This window comes from Centruroides vittatus, unplaced genomic scaffold (assembly GCF_030686945.1).
Source record: "Centruroides vittatus isolate TY-2023 unplaced genomic scaffold, ASM3068694v2 contig_912, whole genome shotgun sequence".
Classification (NCBI taxonomy): Eukaryota; Metazoa; Arthropoda; class Arachnida; order Scorpiones; family Buthidae; genus Centruroides; species Centruroides vittatus.
In genome coordinates, this window is record NW_027122601.1 from 1,231,289 (window position 1) to 1,253,822 (window position 22,534).

General features: G+C 29.1%; 2 protein-coding genes across 4 annotated transcripts; one reads left to right on the forward strand and one right to left on the reverse strand.

The window, feature by feature from the left end:
- Nucleotides 1-3,496: 3,496 nt before the first annotated feature.
- On the forward strand, nucleotides 3,497-12,277 carry l(2)10685 (5-methylcytosine rRNA methyltransferase l(2)10685). 2 transcript variants are annotated; one of them, XM_067281227.1, is made up of 6 exons: nucleotides 3,497-3,606; nucleotides 6,962-7,562; nucleotides 7,629-7,760; nucleotides 11,268-11,419; nucleotides 11,795-11,919; nucleotides 11,987-12,277. In XM_067281227.1, the coding sequence occupies exons 1-6, from the start codon at nucleotides 3,535-3,537 to the stop codon at nucleotides 12,258-12,260; spliced, it is 1,356 nt and encodes a 451-aa protein (XP_067137328.1). In that variant the 5' UTR covers nucleotides 3,497-3,534; the 3' UTR covers nucleotides 12,261-12,277. The 2 variants fall into 2 exon arrangements, with proteins under 2 accessions (XP_067137328.1, XP_067137327.1); XM_067281226.1 differs by lacking the exon at nucleotides 3,497-3,606 and adding an exon at nucleotides 4,443-4,556.
- A 2,191-nt stretch (nucleotides 12,278-14,468) lies between these two features.
- On the reverse strand, nucleotides 14,469-20,649 carry LOC136984293 (mitochondrial transcription rescue factor 1). 2 transcript variants are annotated; one of them, XM_067281223.1, is made up of 4 exons: nucleotides 20,324-20,649; nucleotides 20,112-20,242; nucleotides 14,792-14,864; nucleotides 14,469-14,714 (listed from the first exon to the last, which is right to left on the reverse strand). In XM_067281223.1, the coding sequence occupies exons 1-4, from the start codon at nucleotides 20,573-20,575 to the stop codon at nucleotides 14,514-14,516; spliced, it is 657 nt and encodes a 218-aa protein (XP_067137324.1). In that variant the 5' UTR covers nucleotides 20,576-20,649; the 3' UTR covers nucleotides 14,469-14,513. The 2 variants fall into 2 exon arrangements, with proteins under 2 accessions (XP_067137324.1, XP_067137323.1); XM_067281222.1 differs by having other exon boundaries at nucleotides 20,112-20,248.
- Nucleotides 20,650-22,534: the final 1,885 nt, after the last annotated feature.

The following is a 22,534-nucleotide window of genomic DNA, read 5'->3' on the forward strand; positions in this document are numbered from 1 at the left end:
ATTCTCTAAAGCATAAAATACTTGTCTATTTGAAATTTATTGCAATAATTATTTATCTATTTATTCTCATTTTTTAAAGTTTTATAATACTGAATTATATTTATAATCCTCAATTAGAAATATTGATATGTAATGCACGATTGCATACGTCTCAATTTTAATATCGAAAACAATTGAAAATTTTAAATAGAATCGTCAAAACAACTTTAATTTCAGCTCTAGAAAGTACTCTTTTTAAAAAAGCATGATTTAAACAAGGATTTGTTCTTTGAAATATCAATTTTCTAATGTGGGCGTTTAAATTAGAAGTACGGCATACATGACATCAGTATTTATTTCATGTAACTGAATTAATCTTGAAATATAATTAGGTAATTGAAGTTATAAATCATTTATATATTTATGTCAATATATATAAATAAATTATTAACTTTATAAAATTGAAGAATCATATTTCATCTTACGTTTGATAATTCTAAAACAAATACGATGCTATATTAGTAAGCAATTATAAAAGTTAGATATTTAATTCCTGAGAACAAAATAAAAATATATTTGTATAATTGACGTTATTCTGTATGTTATATCATAAAAGTAAATATAAAATATACATATATAATATCGGATTTCATACCTTTACGCGTTAGTGTAAAAAGTAAAACCCAGAATAAAATCAGATACAGTATTTCAAAAATGAGGAAAATCTAGGGCATACCAGTAAAAGAGATTTACAAAATAATAACCTGTTGTACTGTTTAAAATCCACATAAAGAAGAACGTGATAAGCACATTATGTAGAACTTCACAATATAGAATTTTTTATCCAATTTATGTAAATTCAATTTGTTAAAATACAGATTATAATACATATAAAATAAATATTTATTCATTCGTGCATAGAAATTTTTATAATTTTATAACAGATAATTACACGAATAAAGTCCTTTTGAACAAAATATATTTATAAACAACGCTTTTTTACAGACACACGCTTTTACAACGCTTTTTTCTAATACTATACAATAAATTATATAGTATTATAAAAATATAAAAAAATTTAAATTAACGAAAAGAACGGAGAAGTTAAATTAATAGTATCAACTCATCTGTTCTCAGCTTCATATTGATTCTCAACACAAATTAGTTTTTCTTATTATGATGTAAAAGTTAGCTAATTAATAATGTGAATGTAGAGTGACTATTTCGAGATTGTCTGGACAAAATCACAATATTTATATATTCTGGTTTGTCGTTACAGTTCCGAACATATATGCTATTGTTCCACGTTCTGGATATAGTCTGTGTGGAAACAAAAAAATTCGAATTTTATGAACAAAACTTAAATAAGATAGGTAAAAAATGACTTCTTCCAAGATTTTTACATTTTTGGATTCGAGGGACGAACGCCGAGAAATGCAAAAAGTTTTTTCTGTAAGTATGGATGTTGGTGTGTATGGGGAACGTGATTTTTTTCACCCATTTTAAAGATTAATAACTTCTGCGCCTTTTGTCAAAATTTTCTGAAATGTTTCAGGGAGTTTTGTGTATTAGGTGGAAATGTTTCTAAAATTTACAACAAAATCGGATCATTTGTTCGGGAGATATTAAGGAGACGAGACGACATCTGAAAAAGCTTTCAAGTTATGGAATTTTTTTACTCGTACAAACTTTTAGTTTACCAAAATATAAATACATTGTTTTGAAAGTTTTTTTCAAAAATTTTTATTATAATTAATAATATAAAAATTATTTTTTAAATAAAATCTCATAACAAATGTCATTATTCACAGTTTTAAAGTGCTAATATCAGAGTTGATAGATATACTGGTTCCCAACTATACTGGTACCCCCATGGTTTTGACTTGTTTACGACAAGGTGTTACATGAGCGATCTGCCAATGGGGAGTGCCTCCCGGGATGTCTTTTATTGTAAAGTGAACCTATATTTAGATGTTACAACCTTTCAGAAAACCCAGGAAACTTCACAAACCAGTCCGTTGGCGAGGCACAAATCCACAACTACCAATGTTCAGTGATTTTATTCATTCGATCACTAATGGGCGCTATAACTCCATGGGTTTTATTTAACTCCTGTGGGCCTTCCTGTGGGCATAAGAGGGCCTCTTTTAGCAAGCTCATTGTGAATTCGGCCAGGCCCACAATGTAGCGGTCGGGTGGTGAGGGACGGGGGACAACGTATCCAGTCGGATCACCTGCCAAAAATCCCCAGGAATTTTTCGGGGTGGGGTAATCCGACCGGGTTCGATCCCGAGTCCCCCAGAGCGGTAGGCTGCCACCTTGACCGCTCGGCCATCCGGCCTGCGATGGTCCCCAATGCACTCGAGTATACAAATTCTTAATTAAAATAAGATATGTTACAAATAACTGCCTATGTAAAACAATTTGAGAAAAAAATATTTTAAATACGATTTCAAAAACAGCAGCATTTTGTAAAAGGATCAGTTAAAATTACCAGCGAAAGTTAGAACAACAGCTACATAATTATCTTTAATAACTGACTACAAAAAGTTTATATATGACAGCTTATTTTTAAAATTACTCATTATCATATGTAATTAATTATCCATTAACGTCTACAATGCTTACGTTCATTCGACTTTACAAATAGTTTTATGACCGAGTCTCGGTCCGGATTTAACAATCAGAGGCCCGTGGGCACAAATACTGTGGGGCCCCCCTTTAAGAGTAGGCAAATTTGATGATTCAGAAAATTTACATAAAATACTGTACTTTCAACTAGATTTCAACTAGGAAGTTGTAAATTTCATTTAAAAATAAGGTTATTGTAAACATACATATATTTTATTGTGTAAAACTAATTATTTTAATTTAATTGAAAAATACCTATTTAAAATTTTTCCCGAAATTTTGTGATATGATTCATAGGTTTTTCTCGGGTTTGGTTTTCTCTGCCTGTGGCCCTCATGATTAGGCCATACTAGGCTGCCGCAGTAATAGAAAAAAAAAAAAAAATATGTTTAAACATAGCTTTGTGGGGGCCCTGGGCACCGGCCCCAAATGCCCTTATGCAAATCCGGCCCTGGACCGAGAGGTTAAAGTGGCAGTATATAGCTTCGGAGGATTCGAAATCAATAAACCCGAGGTATTTTTCGGGGATGGTCGGGCCTCTCTCCTCAACGGCTGGATGGCTGGGCGTTCAAGTACCCGGGATCGAATCCAAACGGATCGAAAAATCCCCAGGAATTTTTCGGGGGTGATCGAATCGGATCAGCGATGTCAGGCCCCGTCCCTCACCACCCGGCTGCCCCATTATGGGCTTGACCAAACCCATAATGGGTTTGCTAAAAAAATTTCCACAGGCGGAAAGAGTTTTAAAAAAATCTAGTTTAAAGTTGAAATATAATGAAATTATATAACGTGCATTAATATAACTATCACAAGGTAAACGAACAAATTTTAATTTTAAAGTATTATTTCATAAAAATATTTTTGAGTGGCAACGTTGTCAATCTTAAAACGGCATGTTCTTAATAAACACGTTTAGATGCTGCAATGTTTATAGTTTTTAAGTTGCGTTTTCCAACGAGATGTTTCTTAACTCGAGGACTTTCTAAAAAGGCTAAGGTCTTTTATATATTATTATAACAATCAATTTATTATAGTTATGAATAGCATGTGATGATAATTTTATTTTAAATATTTAGCGTGTGATGATAATTTAAAATAAATATTTAGCGTGTGATGATAATTTGAATTTAAAAATTAGTAAAATATTAGGTAAATATTACCTTGAGAAATCAATATTTAAAATGTGTAAGATGAAATTACTAACGAAATGTCGCATAATATTTGAAGGTGTGATGTTATATTGATCTAAAATGGATGGATTAAAATTATTAATGGATTGATTTTATCCATATTTGGTTAATGTTACCTTAGGTAGCCAAGATAGCGGCTCGTCTCTAATTCCATCAAGGAAACAGTGGGACGCACGTTCTAACCTAACTAACCTAACCTATTCTAATAATTTGGTTGGTAATAATTATGGTAATTTATTAGAATAGGTTTTTTTTTTTTTTTTGTAACTCTTTTCGCCCAGAAGGCACTAAGAGGGCCTCTTATAGCAAGCCCATTATGGGTTCGGCCAGGCCCACAATGGGGCGGCCGGGTGGTGAGGGACAGGGACTGACATATCCAGACGGACCACCCCCTGAAAAATTCCTGGGGATTTTTCGACCCATCCGAACTCGATCCCGGGTCCCCCAGGGCGGAAGGCTGCTAACCTTGACCGCTCGGCCATCCGGCCGCTTATTAGAATAGATTAGGTTAGGTTAGGTTAGAACGTGCGTCCCACTGTTTCCTTGCTGGAATTAGAGACGAGCCGCCATCTTGGTTACCTAATGTAACATTAACCCAATATTTATTTAATTTTTCTTTGTATCAGTTGAATCGAAGTTAAGATGATCATTTATACGTTAATGAATTCAGTATATGAATTTAAGTTTGAAAAATATGATATAAGATTGCCAGATAACCAAAGTGTACAGAATTGCAGAACAACTAACTGCAGAAATGTATCCATACATTTTTTTTTTTTTAAATTTAGCTTTACAATAACTAACAAATTATTAAATATGTAGAAATTTCATAATAAATAATAATTAATACTCCTGATTCTTATGTTTACAAGTAGATTTTTGAGTTTAAACTTTCAAAGTAATCCAATGAATAAAAAAATTCATCATGATTAATAAAATGGCAGATTCATTGTTTCAAATCGTGCGAATTGCCATTTTTTATATTGAATAAAATTTTATAAATTATTTTTGAAGTTGTGGTGTTAAATGCTAATTTAGCGCAAGTTTGTGTTGACAAGCTTTAAGTTACAATGTCACTTTTTCTACTTAGCATTATCCTAGAAAAAAATGATACAAATAATGCATATTGCAAGCCAATAAATAAATGGAAATTAATATATTAAAACTTAAATGATTTATTATATATGCTACTGTAATTTTCAATTACTATGGCATAAGTACAGAACTGTACAGTAGACCCCCTGTAACACAGTAGATACGTTCCGTGTTATATGAATTCCGTGTTGTACGAGTCACTTAGATTTTACAAATACATGAGCCATTCATAGCCTGGCACTTGTGCAGTTTAGGGGGTATGGCTGTTTGAAAAGTTTTTTCCATAAAATTAATCGATTCTAAACTAATTTGATTCGAACATTTCCAAAACACATATAATTTTTTGGGAATAATCCATATAAACTATGCTATAAACAAAAAATTGTAGGAATACTTACCGAGTGCGCACCATTCGAAGATGCCATTGCCTCAGCTTGTTTTCATCGCGGAGCAGCTCATTGAACGGCAGACGTGTTTCCTGATAAGTTATTCTTTCTGCGAAAAATTCGCTGAACTTTGAAGACGTCATTAATTAATAGAAATGTAATTTTTATGGCCGTTGAATAATAAATGTTTTTTAGTAGGTCCACTGCTCGTTTAAACTCAACAGTTTGTGCAATGTCCACTATTGGTCCAGATTCGACCAATCCTATAGAGACACGAGTCGGCCATGACAATTTGTCTCATTCTTTTACCATGTTATACAAACTTCTTTTAGCGTGTTATACGAACACGATTGCAATTTTTCCGCCGTGTTATACGAATCTGTCTTATATGGACCCGTGTCAATAGGGGGGGCCTACTGTATTTGATTGGAATTATTTTTAATTTTATTGTAAGAAGAAACTCTACTTCTAACTTTTCATGAAATTTTTTTATATTCTTTAGTCAAAATTGGTAATAGGTTTTTATTGAAAATTTGGATTGTTTTAAAAATAGAATATATTAATAAAAATAATGTATTCTATTTAAAAAATAATCAAAGTTTTCTATAGAAAATCCTATAAACAATTTTTACAGACTATAAACAAATTTGTAATAAAATATGTATATAAAGAAATTTAATAAAAATATATTGATACACAGTTGATTACATGACAAACTTAATTATGAACAATTTAATTCACTAAATGAGTCCATTATATGTGCTCTAGTCATTATAATGGATTCATTCGTTATAATTCAGTATTGACTAAACATTAACTAAAGCTTTTTAACTATTGATAATTCTTGGATATATGATGTTCAGGGAATTCAGTACTAATCTTTATTATAGATATTTGGATATTTAGTATAAACACAATATTTTATTTTAAGAGAAAAAATTTACTTTTAAATGTTTTTTCCTTTTTTTTAAAACATGCTAACAAATGTAAAAATCCAATATTTCAACGTTTAGATATTGTATATCTTATAATAATAAACATTTTAGCTTAGTATTCAGCTATTTAAATTAATAAAGAATTCAGTTAATAACTCAGCTATATCTGAAAATCATAATGAAGCAATATTATGTTATGCATAAAATTTAAAACTAATATTAATGTAAGATTTCTTTGTAAAATAGGGTTGGCGGAAATACACTATTAACACGTAAAAACACACAAACAGATAATGAAAATCTTCTTTACTCGCCATGTCCAATCACCAGGAACAAACTATTCTCCACAGCAGAATCTTATATTTTTAATTGTAAAGAGATTGTCACCTGTGGACATTTTAGATTGTTTTACATAATTTGGCAGAGGCGTAGCCTCTAAAGAAAGGTTGTCTCTGCTGTGGAGAATAGTTTGTTCTTGGTGATTGGACATGGTGAGTAAAGAAGATTTTCATTATCTGTTTACATGTTTTTACGTGTTAATAACTAATATTAATGTAAGGAAACTGTTAATGCCCAAGGATATAGCAAAATAACCTAAAATATGAAAGTGCTTCCATTTTTGGAAAGTTTCTTGTTGTACAACTTTTTTATTTAAATTTCATTCAAGTTAAAATAACAGAAATGAATAGACTCATTTTTGATTACTTATTAAAAGAAATTTTTATTTTTTATTACTAATTTTCAGATGAAAGAAAAAATGAAGACTACATCCATAGAACAAGCTCTTCAACATTTTGATGATTTTTATTCTGGAATATTTAAAACAAAATGGCCTTCAATTCGATTAGCATTGCAGTGTCCTTCAAAATACTGTGCTTTTGTGAATACTTTCAGTGATGTTGAAAGCACAATAAAAACACTTGAAGAATATGGTGCTATAAACTTAAATAATATATATAACAAAAATGTACAAAAGTGTCAAAAAGAATCAAATAAACAAGAGAATAAAGAAATAATCAGTTCTTCAGGAAATATTAACAATCCAGATGAAATTTTAGCTGAAGAAACAGATGATTTTATAGAAACTGATAAAAAAAGTGTCTATTCACCAGAAGAAAGTTATATTGCAGAAGGAGAATATATCCCAGCAACTAAATTCAAATATGAAGAAGAAATTATTGATGAAAATGAGTATTTTTCTTTTTTAAAATCAGATTTGAGTTTGACTATAAATTCTGAAAGAGAGAAAAATACAAGCTTTCCAAAATCTTGGAATATTTATATATATCCTAGAGGAAATATAGAGAGCTTTCCTGCTCCCAAAAAGGATTCATTAGAACTTTTCAGTGAGTAAAGTTTCAATATCATTAGAAATATCCATAAATTGCTGAAATGACTATTAATTATTTTAGGCTATTACTTAATGGATGGAGCATCAATATTACCTGTTCTAGCTTTAAACCCTCAACCTGGAGAATTAATAGGTGATTTCTGTGCAGCACCTGGAGGAAAGACACTGGCTATATTATTTTCACTTCAGTTTGGTAAGTTTTATATCATAAAAAATGGGAAATGCACTGTTTATTACATTCTATAAATTTAATTAATATTTAAATCAAATAATTTTAAATATCATTTTTATAGCAAAGCAATTATCCATTAAACTAAAAAAAAGTTACTCAAAAAGCTCAAGATAAAAAATTTAAATTCATTCAATATTATATAGTACATAATGAGGAAAAATAATTTTAGATAATCCGAAACACTCACCAATCCAAACAGGTTCATGTAAAGAAGTTTGGATTAGCAAGATTCTACTGTACAAACAAGTTAAGTTCAGTATATTATAACTTTTCAGGTGCAAAAGGAATAGAATTATAATAGTTTTTAATTCTTGTAATTTTATTCTTTTGTTCCTAAAAATATTACAAGAAATGTAATAAAACAGTCAAAAACTGTTAAATGGCGCAAATATAAAAATATTAATGTATTTTAAATTTTTTTTATTTTAATAATAATAAACATTTTTTTTTTCATCATGAATATATATGTTACTGGCCAAACCCGATTTCAGGCCAAACTAGTTTGTCCTGCACATGTCAGGATATACTAGTTTTGCCTAGGCCAAACTGATTTAGATTTATTACTCAAGTATATTAATGGTTAAAATAAAATTAAAAGGCAATTAGATGAACAATATTTATTCAAACATAGTCTACTTAATTATAAAAAACGGTATTGATTAAAGTGACACAACACTTGTACAAAACTATAAAATAAAAATAAGCTAATCAATACTTATCAGTTTGTATTTTTTTAATTAAGCCATGCACTTTTAAAGGTTTATAAATATAAAGGTACGAAAATATTTTCAAAAATTCAAATGAAATAATAATAATAACGGTTAAAGTGTACCTAGGTAATCCCAAAGGCGGTGCTTCTGTTAGGTTGGTTTGGTTAGGTTTACATTTTTAGTAGATGTTTCCTTTTTTTTTCTTTTGTTCAAGAACTACTATGAATCAATAACTAGTGACGTTAAACACTGGGCGGTCTGCTGGCGGCTCCCCTCTGTGAGGATTCTGTCAGGAGCACGAACAGTTGGAAGCACTGCCATTGGAGTTACCTAGGTACACTTTAACCAAAATAACTTTTAGAGTCAAACTAAAATTAAAAATGAACTTATTTGTGCTTCTTAGTGTAACATATAAAATATTTAATCTTTTATTTATTTTTACTGTGGTGGCATTTCAAATTACACAGAATCATTTTTTTTGTTTTTTTTACACTGGCACCTATTTGTAGTACATAAATCAGTTCGGTCTAGGTCAAACTAGTTAAGCCTAAAGTATTTAGGCTAAACTAGTATAGTAGGATAAACTAGTTTGGCCTGAAATCGGGTTTGGCCAGTAACATATATCATATATATATATATATTTATATAAGTTTCTACATAATTAAATTACTAGATTTTTGCTAGGCTATAGTTAGGCAAAATGATTTCCTAGATGAAGAAGTGTCACATAAGATAACAAACTAATTGACATAAATATAGCCTTGTAAAAATCTGACATTTATGTAATACAGTGGACTCTCCTACATCTGGATATCCAGATTGATCAAAGACAGCCAAAAAATTTTGAAAATATTGTACACTACTTTAAATCTTATCTTCCCATACATCATTTTGTTCTTAGTTGAGCACAACGTATCAATCACCACTGACGTGATAATGATGAGACATTGGCATGATTAAAGCCAAAAGATTGATGGACTAGATTGTGTTATATTACCATTACTGTTAATAATTAAATGCTAAGTAATATTCATTGTTTATATTTGTACATTGACATGATGTACCAGCTCATTAGCAACCAAGAACAAAACAATTTTTAACACAATACTTTCAAAATTAATTGTAATTATAAAAATAAATGTCAAAGTTAAAATAAACATGTTTTATTTATACAGTAGACATATATGTTACAGTCTTATTTAAAAATTATCACAGTTCTTTATCTAGATTTTTCTAATAGCCAGATCACTCCCACCCACATTATTTCAGATATGGAAGCATCTATTGTACTTATTAGATTCCAAAGATAGATAGATTATCTTTACTATACTAAAAAAACATAAAAGCAATAATTGAATATCTTTAATTAAGTAACATTTAAATATAATATTTTTGCACACTTAGCAAGCATATGATTTGACAAATGTTATTTTATTTATTTATTTGTAAATATTGGTAAGATGTATGTAAATATAAATATGGTTAAGACTTATGAAGTATTAGTTATAAGTTACGAGCTATTTCCAACGTAGGAAAAGGAAATGTTTTTGAATAACATACTGTATCATTGTTAATTATTTTTGATTATATGTGAAAACAGTTAACAAAGCACATCGAAGAAAAGCAGTTCTTCAAAAACGAATTCTTTTGAAGAACTTTTATATTTTTTTGTTTTAATTTATATTGTACTTAATTTATAAAGTAATGTATTTTTAGTTTTATGTAATTGTTGTCTTTGTTTTTACATATATTTGTTAATTTTGGAGGTAGATATCAACTGTCCTTCAAGACTTTTTATTTACTTGTAAAAATAAATAAATAAAATAAATAAATTTGGTATGTAATCTTTATAAATATGTTTATTAATTACAAAATCTTTCTTTCAACTCATAAATTTAAATAATATTTTTTAAGAAATGAGTTAATTGTTTCTTTAAAAATATTATTTAAATTTACTGGGTAGTAGATCAATAAAAAAAAAATGGCGATTTTTATAAAGAAAAAGAATAGACAAAATACATATTTTTTTGTTATCTTTTATTTTATTGCCCAGATATCTGGCACCCAGTCAGTTGTAGCCCAGTTGTCAGTGTTCCATCCCCTTTGTCTTAATATAATGCTAATTTTGTATTATAAGAGCATGCTCTTAGATGTGTGAAAATACAAATTTAATGATTAGAAATAAATTAATTTAGAACATTCTAGGAGAATATGTCAATGATTAGCATATATGGTTATATCTTTTATATTAGTTTAATCTGGAGCAAAGATCAGACAGAGCTCCAGGTAGAATTGGCAATGCAGCTGCATTGTAAACAATGTTTTAAGTTCAGGTCTTACTCTGCATTGTTCTTTTTTCCAGAATAATCTAATTAATAAATTTCTAATTATTAAATTTAATATAAGATGTGGCTTAACTGTTGCCCAAATTATGTAATATCTGCATAATTAGTTAGCCATATTATAGCCTGATAGAAATCCAATGGTATTGTATATTTACTACTACTAGTCATATGTAGCCTAATTATACTTTTTTATTTTTTCTATATACAGTCCTTAAAATTAAATAAATAGAAAATTGATGTGTATATTCAATAAATATATTCAGTTAAATTTATAACTAATTAATTCTTTAGAATGAAAAGTATTTATGGAATAAGTTTACTCATAAACTATTTTGTTAATGAAATTTTTTGAAAATTTATTTAATATGAATTTATTGATAAAAATATAATTGACTAATATGTTATTTATGTAGGAAAATTAATATGCAATGACGTTAGCAAAACTCGATTAAATCGACTTGTATCAGTTTTAAATCAATATATTCCTTCGCTTAATATCTGCAATGAAAGAGTTGAAATTACTAATTTGGATGCTAGGAAAGTAAGAGATAAAAGTTTTGATAAGGTAAAGTATTTTGATTATATTACAATATAAAACTGATGAAATTATGAATTGTTTTGTAACTAATTTTTACATTTTTTTAAATATTTGGTGGTCTTTTATAAAATTTTTGTTTCATATCATTTTAAGATGCAGAAATAAAATTATGTTGTTTGTATTTTAAAATAATATGAAATTTTGTATTCTAATATGGTGTTTTATGTTATTTGTACAAAATAACATGTCAGAAATAGCTGACCATTTGATTGGGATATCTAATTGATGAACAGATCTAAATAAATTTATTTGAAGATCATTAATTTATATTTATTGAAATTCAAAAATTTAATTAATTGTAAATATAGTATTTTATAATGCACACTATTAACTTAATGTCAGATATTGCTTGATGTGCCATGTACGAATGATCGCCTTTCAGTCACTGATGTCGACAATAATATCTTCTCTTCAAGAAGAATTACTGAAAGAATAAAAATGCCTCAGTTGCAGATGGAAATATTAAGGTATTATTTTTTTTATCAATTTATAATACTGTATTTAGTAAAATTAATTTTCAAATTTGTTTTATAGTGCTGGTTTACAATCTCTGAGGGTTGGTGGATCAGTTGTTTATTCAACATGTTCTTTATCGCCTATTCAGAATGATGGAGTCATTCATATGGCACTTTCTCATTTTCATAAAAACACAAATAAAGAATTCATTATTAAAGATTTAACAGATACTTTCAATCCTTTTAACAAAGCAATGAAAATTTGGAACTGTAAATATGGAAAACTTATATTGCCATTTCTTCCTTTAAATTATGGGCCAATGTATATTTGTAAAATAACTAGAATTAAATAAACCTCTTTATATATATATATTTTATGTCATTTAATCTGATAAATCATTTAAAATAGATCTTATTTTCAATTATTTATACTTTTAGATGTTTAATTATATGAGTTCATTTTTTTCATTAGAAATGAAATATTTCTAAAATCTTTGAAAACTCAGAATTATGGTAAATTACTGTACTTTTTTTTATTTAATAATATAAAAGCTGTCGTCTGTGTGTGTGTATGTGAATTCCTTAACTCCTGTTATTTTTGTCCAATCTATATGAAATTTTGGTTATATTCAGTTTATGTACTGACAGAAAGTATAGGCTACTTATTTTGCAGAAATATTAGCTGTAGAATAAACATTTTCTTGATTCAGATCTGTGATTGTGCTTATGTTGCAGTGACCATGAGACATTCATGCTCAATGAGAAAATTTCCCTTAAGTTGCATTTTTAAATATTTTTGGCAAATGGCATATTTTACTTATTAAATTTAAACTTTAAAAAACGATAGCTGTATCATGTTGCTTCTACAATTAAAAAAAAAAAACTTTATAGTAGCCACTGACCAGTCTATTATCCAATGGGAAGTAACAATTTAAATAGCCCGCTATTTAAAATTATTATCGCACTTTAACTATGCTTTGATTTACAGTATAGGCTACTTAATTTGTAGAAACATTAGCTACTCTTCTTGAATTTCTTGAAATCTGTGCTCTTCTCAGTTCTTCAATATCTACTTTCTCATAAAAAATATTCCATCATGCTTGGCAGGAAAATTTCTAGCTATGTTAGAATATTCAAGTGTAAACTAAATTGGAAATTAAGCAAGTGACCAAGAAATAACTTTTTTTATGTCATTCAATTCATTAAAATTGACTCAAAAATCAAATGACATGAAAAAGATTAAAGATTGTTATAGAATAAGATTGAACATAAAATATTTCAGTAGAAGTCAGATCAAAATTAATCATGATATACACTATACAGTATGTATTATTGCTCAATCTTTTAGATCCACAATGCCCAAGTTTTTTGTTTACAGAGCATATTTATTATTGATACTTATGTCACAAGTCAGGACATTCACAAAAATAAGAAAGACTCAGATTAAGGAAAAAAGATAATTTCTAGTATGTTGCCCTCACCATTGAATTATGTGGACATCAGTGCAATGTTTGCAGTTGCTTTTCTGAAACCAACTTTTGAATGTCTGGTTCAAATGTGGAGATGTTGATATGGAGTATAGAATGAAGGTGATCATCTGTGATGTGATTATGCAAGACAGATTTCACTCTTTTCAACACAGAATGTTTGTTCACACAAATACATGCTTGTAAATATCATTATCATTTTTAGAGCATGTTTTCAGATTTGAAAAACTTTGTTGATGCAATTGTGTGTAGAAATCTAATAAGTGCAGATCTCAACATTTGTCATGCACAGAGGACTGACATTGCAAATCATCTAGTTCCACTTGCAGCTTAGTAATGCATTTGCCAGATCCACTGCAAATGGATTTTCAAATAGGTGTATTTCACTGTTCGTATTATGAAATTCCAAAAGAATCTTTCATTGAAATTCTCCCTCATGAGCTTGAGAAGTTAGACCATTCTTGTCTTGGGAAAAGACAATTGTATCTGCTGTTCTTGATGCAAAGCTGTACAGGTGAGAAAGTGAACAAGTTGTTCTCTTTCAACTTGTATGAAGAGTTGCAATTTGATTTGAAACAGTTATATCTGCATACACTCGTGAAATGAGTTTGTCTTTTCCTTGTAGTTTGACATTGAGTTCATTTAAGTAAGATGCAAAGATCACAAAATTGCTAAATCCCACAACCATGAAGAATCACCCAGCTCAGACACTTGTTTTAATTTCTCTGTTGTAAAAATGTTAATTTCGTGCCTCAAGTTGAAAAACCATTTAAGAAAATACGTAAATATTAAATTTAATTTAAATATACTTTTCAACATTATAAATTATTTCAAATTAAATTTACTATAAAGAATAATTACAGAATTTTAGTCTACAGGAAACAAGTCATTCAAAATAAAATCCTGCAATCTATAAATTCTCATTTATTTTTGAAAATAATTTATATTTATCACTATTCAATCCATATTTAAATTCTGTAATTCATTTGTGCACAATCATGGTTTTTTTTAATTTTGCAATAATAACTATAAACAAAGCTTACAAAAATATTTAAAAAATACTTTTCCTTATAGTTCATTGGGAACAGAATTTTATTATTAAGTTCATATTAAACAGAATCAAAGTAAGTCTTCAGATGGTTTCCATTTATCTTTATAATTCTCAACTGTTAATGTTCTATACTTATGTACAATTACGAGGCATTTTCCAAGACCAGACTTCAACAGTATGTCTTTAATAATAAGACGGCTAATATCAAGGAAATCTTCATTTTTTTCATTTATTCCTTTTATTAAATCAACTTCATCCCCAACATTAACCTATATAAAGAAGAAAATTATTTTACAAATTTATTTATTTATTTATTTATTTTTAAAAAACATTTTTAAAGAAATACCTTAGTTCCTTTCTTATATATTTTTTCTCCATTTAGTCTAACTAATTGTTCATATACAGCTTTCTCAGCTTTACTGTAACAAAAAAAATTGTAGATGCAAAAGTTTGGTTAATTTTTGACATTTATAGTTTTTAATAAATTAACTTTCAAGAATGAAATATTTTTGTATATTTTAACTCATCAAAAATTTTCCTTATGCATTGACAATTCAAAAATCTACACTCATAACAATTTTAAGGTTTCATAATTAAAATATCCTATAATCCTTAAATTGAATGTTGAAATTTTTCAGTTTTTTAGCTTCAGTCCAAAATTTACATTTTTCATATTTTATCTGTTTAAAAGCATCCTAAATACAAGGTATGATCAAAAAGTTCTCACACTGGCTTAATATAAAAAAAACCAAATTAAAACTCATTTTAAAAAGCACACAAACTTTATTGTAAATGCAACATCACATGCAGTGTCTGTATTTTTAGAAAATTCGATTTGAAATAACATCATTTCAGTGATTTTCAAAGGGCGATTTACACAAATAATGCATGTTTGAAGTTTTGCTTCAATTTGATGAAATCAGCAAGTGAAAATCTTTTCAATGATACAAAAGAACAACAAATTTCAATAAAAAAAGAACAATAGTGTTTGAATGGTACTAGGGGTTTAAAGATAGTTGCAACTCAGTTGTAGATGACCATGATCTGGAAGCTCAAAACAATGAAACAATCCAATACTGTGGAAAATGTTAAGAATTTGATATCTGAAAATTGGAGGATAACCATTAGAGAAATCAATGTGTCATTCAATCATCCAATGATCTTAGCTTAAAAAGAAAATCAAGCAAATTTATTCCTTGGATATTGACCTTACAGCAGAAAGAGGAACATCAAATGATCTGCCAAAACCAAAAGTGCCAGATGGTTAAAAATGACAAGATTTGGGTAGATAAAATGATAACCAGTGATGAAACTACAGGTCAATCCAGAAACAAAATGCCAATCAATACTGGTAGATTATTGCTTAGTTTGTGTCTGATCAATAGGAGTTTTCCAAATTTTCTTCATATGTCTAATGCCTGAACAAGGACCAGTTTACCAGTGAGTCCTCCCAGAAGGCATCCATCCCCCTTAACAGATTGTCCATATGTTGCATTGTTTTATTCCAACAATCAACAGACTAACATATAGTTCATTTGGTTCTTTCTTTTTTGGTCAAAAATAACACTCCCATATTATCTCAGCCGCCCTATTCTCCAGATTTACCCAAATGATTTTTTCCTTTTCTCGAAATTAAATATGATGCTAAAATGTAAAATATTTGATACAAAGAAGATAATCAAACAAAAATCACTGAAAGTTTTGAGAACCCTGTAAAAGAATGATTTTTCTACAAATTCTCATAACTGGAAAAAAAGATGAAGGCATTGTTTAGATACAGGAGGATCCTGTTTTGTAAATTATCAAAATAATTTTTTTTCAAATTCTTGACATCATATTGTAAAAATAGAAATCCATACCACTTTTTATACATTTTACCAATATATAAAAAGCTAATGAGAAACATATATACAGTTCAATTATAGATACTTGTACATACATTATTTTATACTATAAAATATATATACAATGTACAGTGGGTGTCAGTTAACAAACATAATCTGTTCCAAGACTTTGTTCGCTATCTGAATTGTTCATTAACCAATTATCGATTTACCATACATTTTTATAGGAATTCTGGAGACCTCAAAAAATAAATAATATATACTTTCTTACTAAGTTTATTTATATGTAATAATAAAAATACATATACACACAGTCTTGCATTTTTTTAGTCATGTTTTTTCCATTTGTGGAAGTTAAAGAATCTGTCTAATGTCATTTGCTTTTCTCTCTTCTTCAGGAGTTTTCAGAAGTAATTAATAGCATTGTAATTGTAGAGATCGTCAAGCCTATTAATCTCACCTTGGTTTGGATGCTGTTCTAAGACCATTATTCTGACATCCTCCCACTTCTTCAAAAGATGTTTAATAGCAGATATCGACATTAATCCTCTTTTTCAGAAGAAAACATATCTCGCCAAGTTTCTTGGTGTTCTTCTGTTGTCAGATCCGTTTCAGGTTCCATTATGAGCTCTTCAACATTCTTTATTTCTCAGATGTGATTTTTGTTACTCCTTTAGCTGCTTGAGTCTTCTTGATTATACTGTATCTTTCTTAGATAAGATTGAACAGTGGCCTATTGTAGACCTGTTCAAGCCATACTGCCCAGCAACATCAGACATCTGCCCACCCTCTACCTTTGCTCTTATACTCTCACCTTTCGAAAAAAAAACCGAAGCAAAACTTAACGAGTGCCCGCCCGACAGTCTCACAAATACTATAAAAGAATTGTTTCTGTCAGAAAAATAAAAGACTGGAATTACAAGGAACAGTTTGAAAGTTCAGAGGAATACTATCTGATCAGTACATACCAGGTTTAACGTTGATGTCAACATCTCCCATGCTCCGAAAAGTTTCGAATTGTTGCCTGAAGACAAGGGAAGACCAATTGGTATTCATTATTTTACGTCGCTTCTTGTGTTTGTTCTGTGAGGTGTTCATTGTCCAAACATAAAAATCTTTTGCGAAAGTGTTCATTATCTAATTTGTTTGTTAACTGATCACCCAATGTATATTTAAAAAATAAAAATTATTTGTAATTTTTCAAGTGTTTCTTATTAATCTATCTTTTAGGAAAACATATAATTTTAATTCCAATATTTGATATATGTTCAATTTTTATTTCTTTACTTACTACTTTATTCTTATCTACAGGAGTTATTCTTATTTGTATTTATATTATCTAAAACATATATGTAATAGTGATAATCTAACATTCCATTAATTTTTCTAATCAATTATCTCAAAGAAATTAATCATGTAAATCTCAAGAAATAAATATATTATGGTATTTTGACTAATACTCAAACTATTCTGGTTAAAATTAATTTCTTATTGAAAAATAAAGTTGCTGATTTCACTAACTGAACAATAAAATTTTTATTATACAGCTAAGTCAGTGATTTTCAATTTTTAAAACTTGTTTGTAGCATTCTAAAATCAGTCAGACACATTTTCTTCTGAATTTATAAACACAGAATAATTTTAATTATGAATAAATGTACCTTTTTCAACTGTAATGATATATTTTTTAAATAAACATAAATTGTTAATAAAAAAATATGTATGTTGGATAATAAGGACTAAATTAATTACAAAAATTTTTTTTAATACTCTAACATTGAAAATTTTAATTTATAAAAAAATGCATTTTTTAGCTCTAATTCACTGTGCAATCAGTAATTTTGTTTTAATTAAATTACTTTTATTAATTATTATAAAACATGATAATTTATTTGATGTTTAACATAAGATACTAAGGAAAAAAAAAACTGTATACTATGGACTATGCAGTAAGTTAACCAGCCTCCTTAAAGGTATCTGAACTGAAATAGGCCATCAATGATGAAAAATGAAGAACAATATTCTAATTAGTTGTTAAAACAGAATTGACATTAAAGATCTATATGATGATGTGCAATATAGTGTCATTAACATTCTATTGTAAAAATTTTAAAAAAACAAAATAAAAAAAAACTGTTTTATTGGAGCACAGACTAATTAAGTCCAAAAGCATTTGGGAATTAATATTTACTTTATTTTGTGTTCTGATAAAGTAATTTTTGGTATTGTGTTTAATAATTTCAGTATATCAAATTACAATATTCATTTAAATGATTTAAATAATCTGATATTTAAGTAAATACAAATATCCCCCATATAACACGATAGTTAGATTCTGAAAAAGTGCCATGATATGGTAATCCATGCCATAAAAAACAAAGGACTAGTCCTTTGTTTTTAATAGGTATAGGTGCACAAAACATAGGGTTAGGTTCCAAAAATTAACAAAAGTATACTATTCTTTTTTGTAATTAAGATAAATACGTTTATTAAAGCAATCAATAATTAATACTCACAATCAGATATTGCACATTAATATAAATTTTTTTCTCACCATTAAAAGATGATGTTTTCTTTTTGGTTTGGTTTTATTTGTATACAATACAGCAAGCAAACACATGGGTGATCTGCCAAAGGAGGATGTCTCCCAGGAGACTTTCTAAGAGAATGTGGCCACCTTACTGGCAAGGCATGAACCCATGACCAGTATTTGGTAGTTTTATCTGCTCAGCTGGTGAGCAGTTTTCTTTTTGGCAAAATATTGTCATCTTTAGAGCTTTTCTGTAGACCTTAATTTGAAGTATCAGTAACATCTTGAATTTTCTTTACTTTTTCATAAAATCTGATACTTTCATTTGCCCAAAAGATCTTTAAAAATTTAATATTTTTGGGCTGCAACTTGAAAAAATTATAACCTATAAATTCCTACATCTAACTCTGTTCTTGAGATTAAGGAAAGACATGTCTTTCCTTAATTTCAAGAACAGTTAGATAGATGAAAGATGAGACCAGATATGGAAACCTTTGGGGCAGGAGACCCTGATTAACAATGTATGAACTCTTGGTGCAATATGGAAGTCATGTTATTTCAATTCAAAAATTTTCTCCTGAAAGGTGTTAGATAAATGACCAGCACAACTCTATTGTTAAAGGAAAAATATGATGTACAGGGGCAGCCAGTACTAATTTGAGGTGGAAAGCACATATTTTAAATTATATAAATCAAAAACATGATTAAAAATTGCAGCCCAGCATCGTGACAATGTCACAATAAATAACTACTCATTATATAGTAACTTTTAATTTAATTTATAAAAACAAAACACAATGAGTCTTTCAGGATCATTTAGATCACTATCACCAACAATAGCAACATCCAGTTTATAGGAAAGCTATAATAGGAAGCTCGGAAAAGGAAGAAAAATTGTACAACCAGTTCTCATTAAAGAAAATTGGGCAAAAGGAACAAAACATTGAAAATTTCAATATTCTAAAATCCATGGGCAAACACGAGACAGCACATATGCTTTCTTGAATAAAAAAATATAGAACAAGAGCCTTTGCACTTAAAAATTGTCAATTTTTATACAGAGATGTCTCCAATTCTCAAACTGCATTGAACAAGGGATACCTGTACTTAAGTGATGCATATGTGAAATAATTATTGATACTCTTTATTGTTAATACTTTAGAAACATTTAATATTTTTAATCAAAAGTTTTATTTGAATGATCTATGAAATTATTTGATTTTCATTAAACCACATATAATAAAGATGCAGAAATTAGCTTGTTGATGAAAGTATAAAAATTAAAAACCTACGTTCTTGATATATTAAATCCTGCTTTAACGATGGCATCAACTCTAGTTGATGTCACATGTATGGTAACTTCTTTATGATCTTTCGTATAATCATCATCATCATCATCACCTTGCACTTCATCTTCATCATCCTCATCCTGAAAGAGGAAAAATATAATATATACTCTATTCAGAAGTAATGGATTACTTTGTATATATATTTTATTGCATACATCAGAATCTTCTTGTTCTCTAGACTTCTTTGATTTTGATTTATCTCTTTGTTGATTTATAAGAACTTTCTTATTACTTAGTAAATTTGAACTGCATTTATTCACATTATATTTATTACGAAAACCTGAATAATTATTACTAATGATATTATTTATAGCAAATGTTTTTGAAGTATTTTGTAGAATATGCAATTGTAATAGCCTTGAATTTAACAAAGATCGGAACCTAAGATAATTAGTCACAACAGACATTGCTTGTACAAACTTTTCTTATCGTAACAACTTCGTTTGAAAGTAAGTCATTGGGGTCGCCATGTATCATTCAGATGGTTACGCCCTCTCTAGGGTAAAAAACATGATATTTAAAATATTAAAAGATATATCCAAAATACAAAAAAATAATTTTTGTTTTTATTTTTCGTAATTTTATTAAATATATCTTTTTCTAATATAAATGCATATATATAAAGGGTGATTTACTGCTGGCGTTCAGTGGTTTTTCTCGAAAATCGTTGGAGATATGAAGAATGGACTAATTATCAAATTTATAGTGCAGATGGGAACAATTTTACTGACCTTGAATGACCTTGAAAATCCGCAGTTTTTGAGATAGAACAAAAAATAGGGTACTTTTCTGCCAGCGGGTATGTACTGTACAGCAACGGGTAAAATTCAAGCTCTGAATGAAGGATTTCGCACCATCCCAGAATTATTGAATTTTGTCGAAATGAGCGATCAAACTGGCCGAGCGGTCAAAATGGCAGCCTACCGCTCTGGGGACCCAGAATCGAATCCGGACGAGTCGAAAAACCCCAAGGAATTTTTCGGGGGTGGTCCGACCGGATATGTCTGCCCCGTTCCTCACCATCCGGTTGTCCCATCGTGGGCTTACTAAAAAAAGGTCCTCTTATTGCCCAGAGAGCGAAGAATTTAAAAAAATATATATATATACAATACTGAAATTTGTCAAAGGTGAGAGATTTATAATACTATTAAATAGTTTAAAATTGATGATTAAATATAGTATCAATAATTGAATTTTTTACTCTTTCCGCCTTGTGGGCACTAAGAGTCTTTTTTCACGCACATCATTCCGTGTGTAGATATATATATATGTTACAGTAAAAACGCGTTTTAACTAGTTGAAACTAGTTTTTACTGGATGTCATTGTTAAAACTAGAATTTACTGCTAGTCAAAAATGAATTTGAGTTAAAACTAGTTTTAACTAGACAAAACGGGTTTTAACAAAATGGCTTAGTAAAAACTGTTTCGACCAAAGTCATTCAGCTAACACGTTCCTATAGTGTATGATGAATTTCGTATCGCTTTAACCCTTTTCCCCGACATCTTGTTTACGTTTATTTTGCAATCCCTGCTAAGGCAATATAGGTCAGTCATCATAAAATAGGCGATATTATTTTAAAAGTTCACCAAAAATCAAATTATCATTATATCTATATGAAAAAAATCACTTACATTTATTAATATCTTTAGTTTTAAATACGATATTTTTCAATGCATTTTATTAGAAAAATTTATAAGAAAAAAAAATAATATATATCAGAACTGACACATAAACTTGATAATTTGTAACATTTGTGAAAATTAACAGTGTCTAGATACCAGTGGCGTGCCGTCATTGGAAGCGGTGGAAGCGCTGCTTCCACCTTCCAATGACCTTCCCTTGTAGTTTCTAAAATATAAATTCTCATATTTTAACGTACTTTGAGTGGACTCCGTCTCCGCTCATCACGGCGGTGACCAAACCCTAAACACTGGAGTTCGATCAGGGGTTCGCGCCTCACTCGGACGGGCTGGCAGCAGGAGTTTTTTCCAGGTTTTCCTCCTTGCAGATGACGCCTGAATAGGGGCCAGCTTTCCCCCAAAGTCCTTCCGGAAGGCAAGTCCTTCCGGAAGGCTATCTCCCTTTCTCGCGGGAGCCGTCTCCTATAAGGCCGGCTTTGGTCGTGTCGCGACCCCTCCTGTCCTCCCGGACTGGCCGTCTTCGATAAGGCCGCTTCTTCGATCGCTGCGCGATCATCGCTCTGTTCCTTCTGGAGAGTAAAAGCCACAAATGCTACACCTCCTCTGTCGCCAAATAAAAAAAAACATGAAATAAACGTACTTTGAATTAATTAAAATTAATATTTTATTATAACTGCATTATGTATCTTATTACAAATTTCTATACATGTGAAAAAAACGATAA

Excerpts from the sequence above, each read along its gene's own strand:
- LOC136984293 (XM_067281222.1), bottom strand. The coding sequence starts at position 20,575 with ATGTCTGTTGTGACTAATTATCTTAGGTTCCGATCTTTGTTAAATTCA. Across the intron at positions 20,249-20,323 it reads GAGAACAAGAAGATTCTGAT|GATGAGGATGATGAAGATGA; the intron begins GTATGCAATAAA and ends TTCCTCTTTCAG. Across the intron at positions 14,715-14,791 it reads TATATAAGAAAGGAACTAAG|GTTAATGTTGGGGATGAAGT; the intron begins GTATTTCTTTAA and ends TTCTTTATATAG.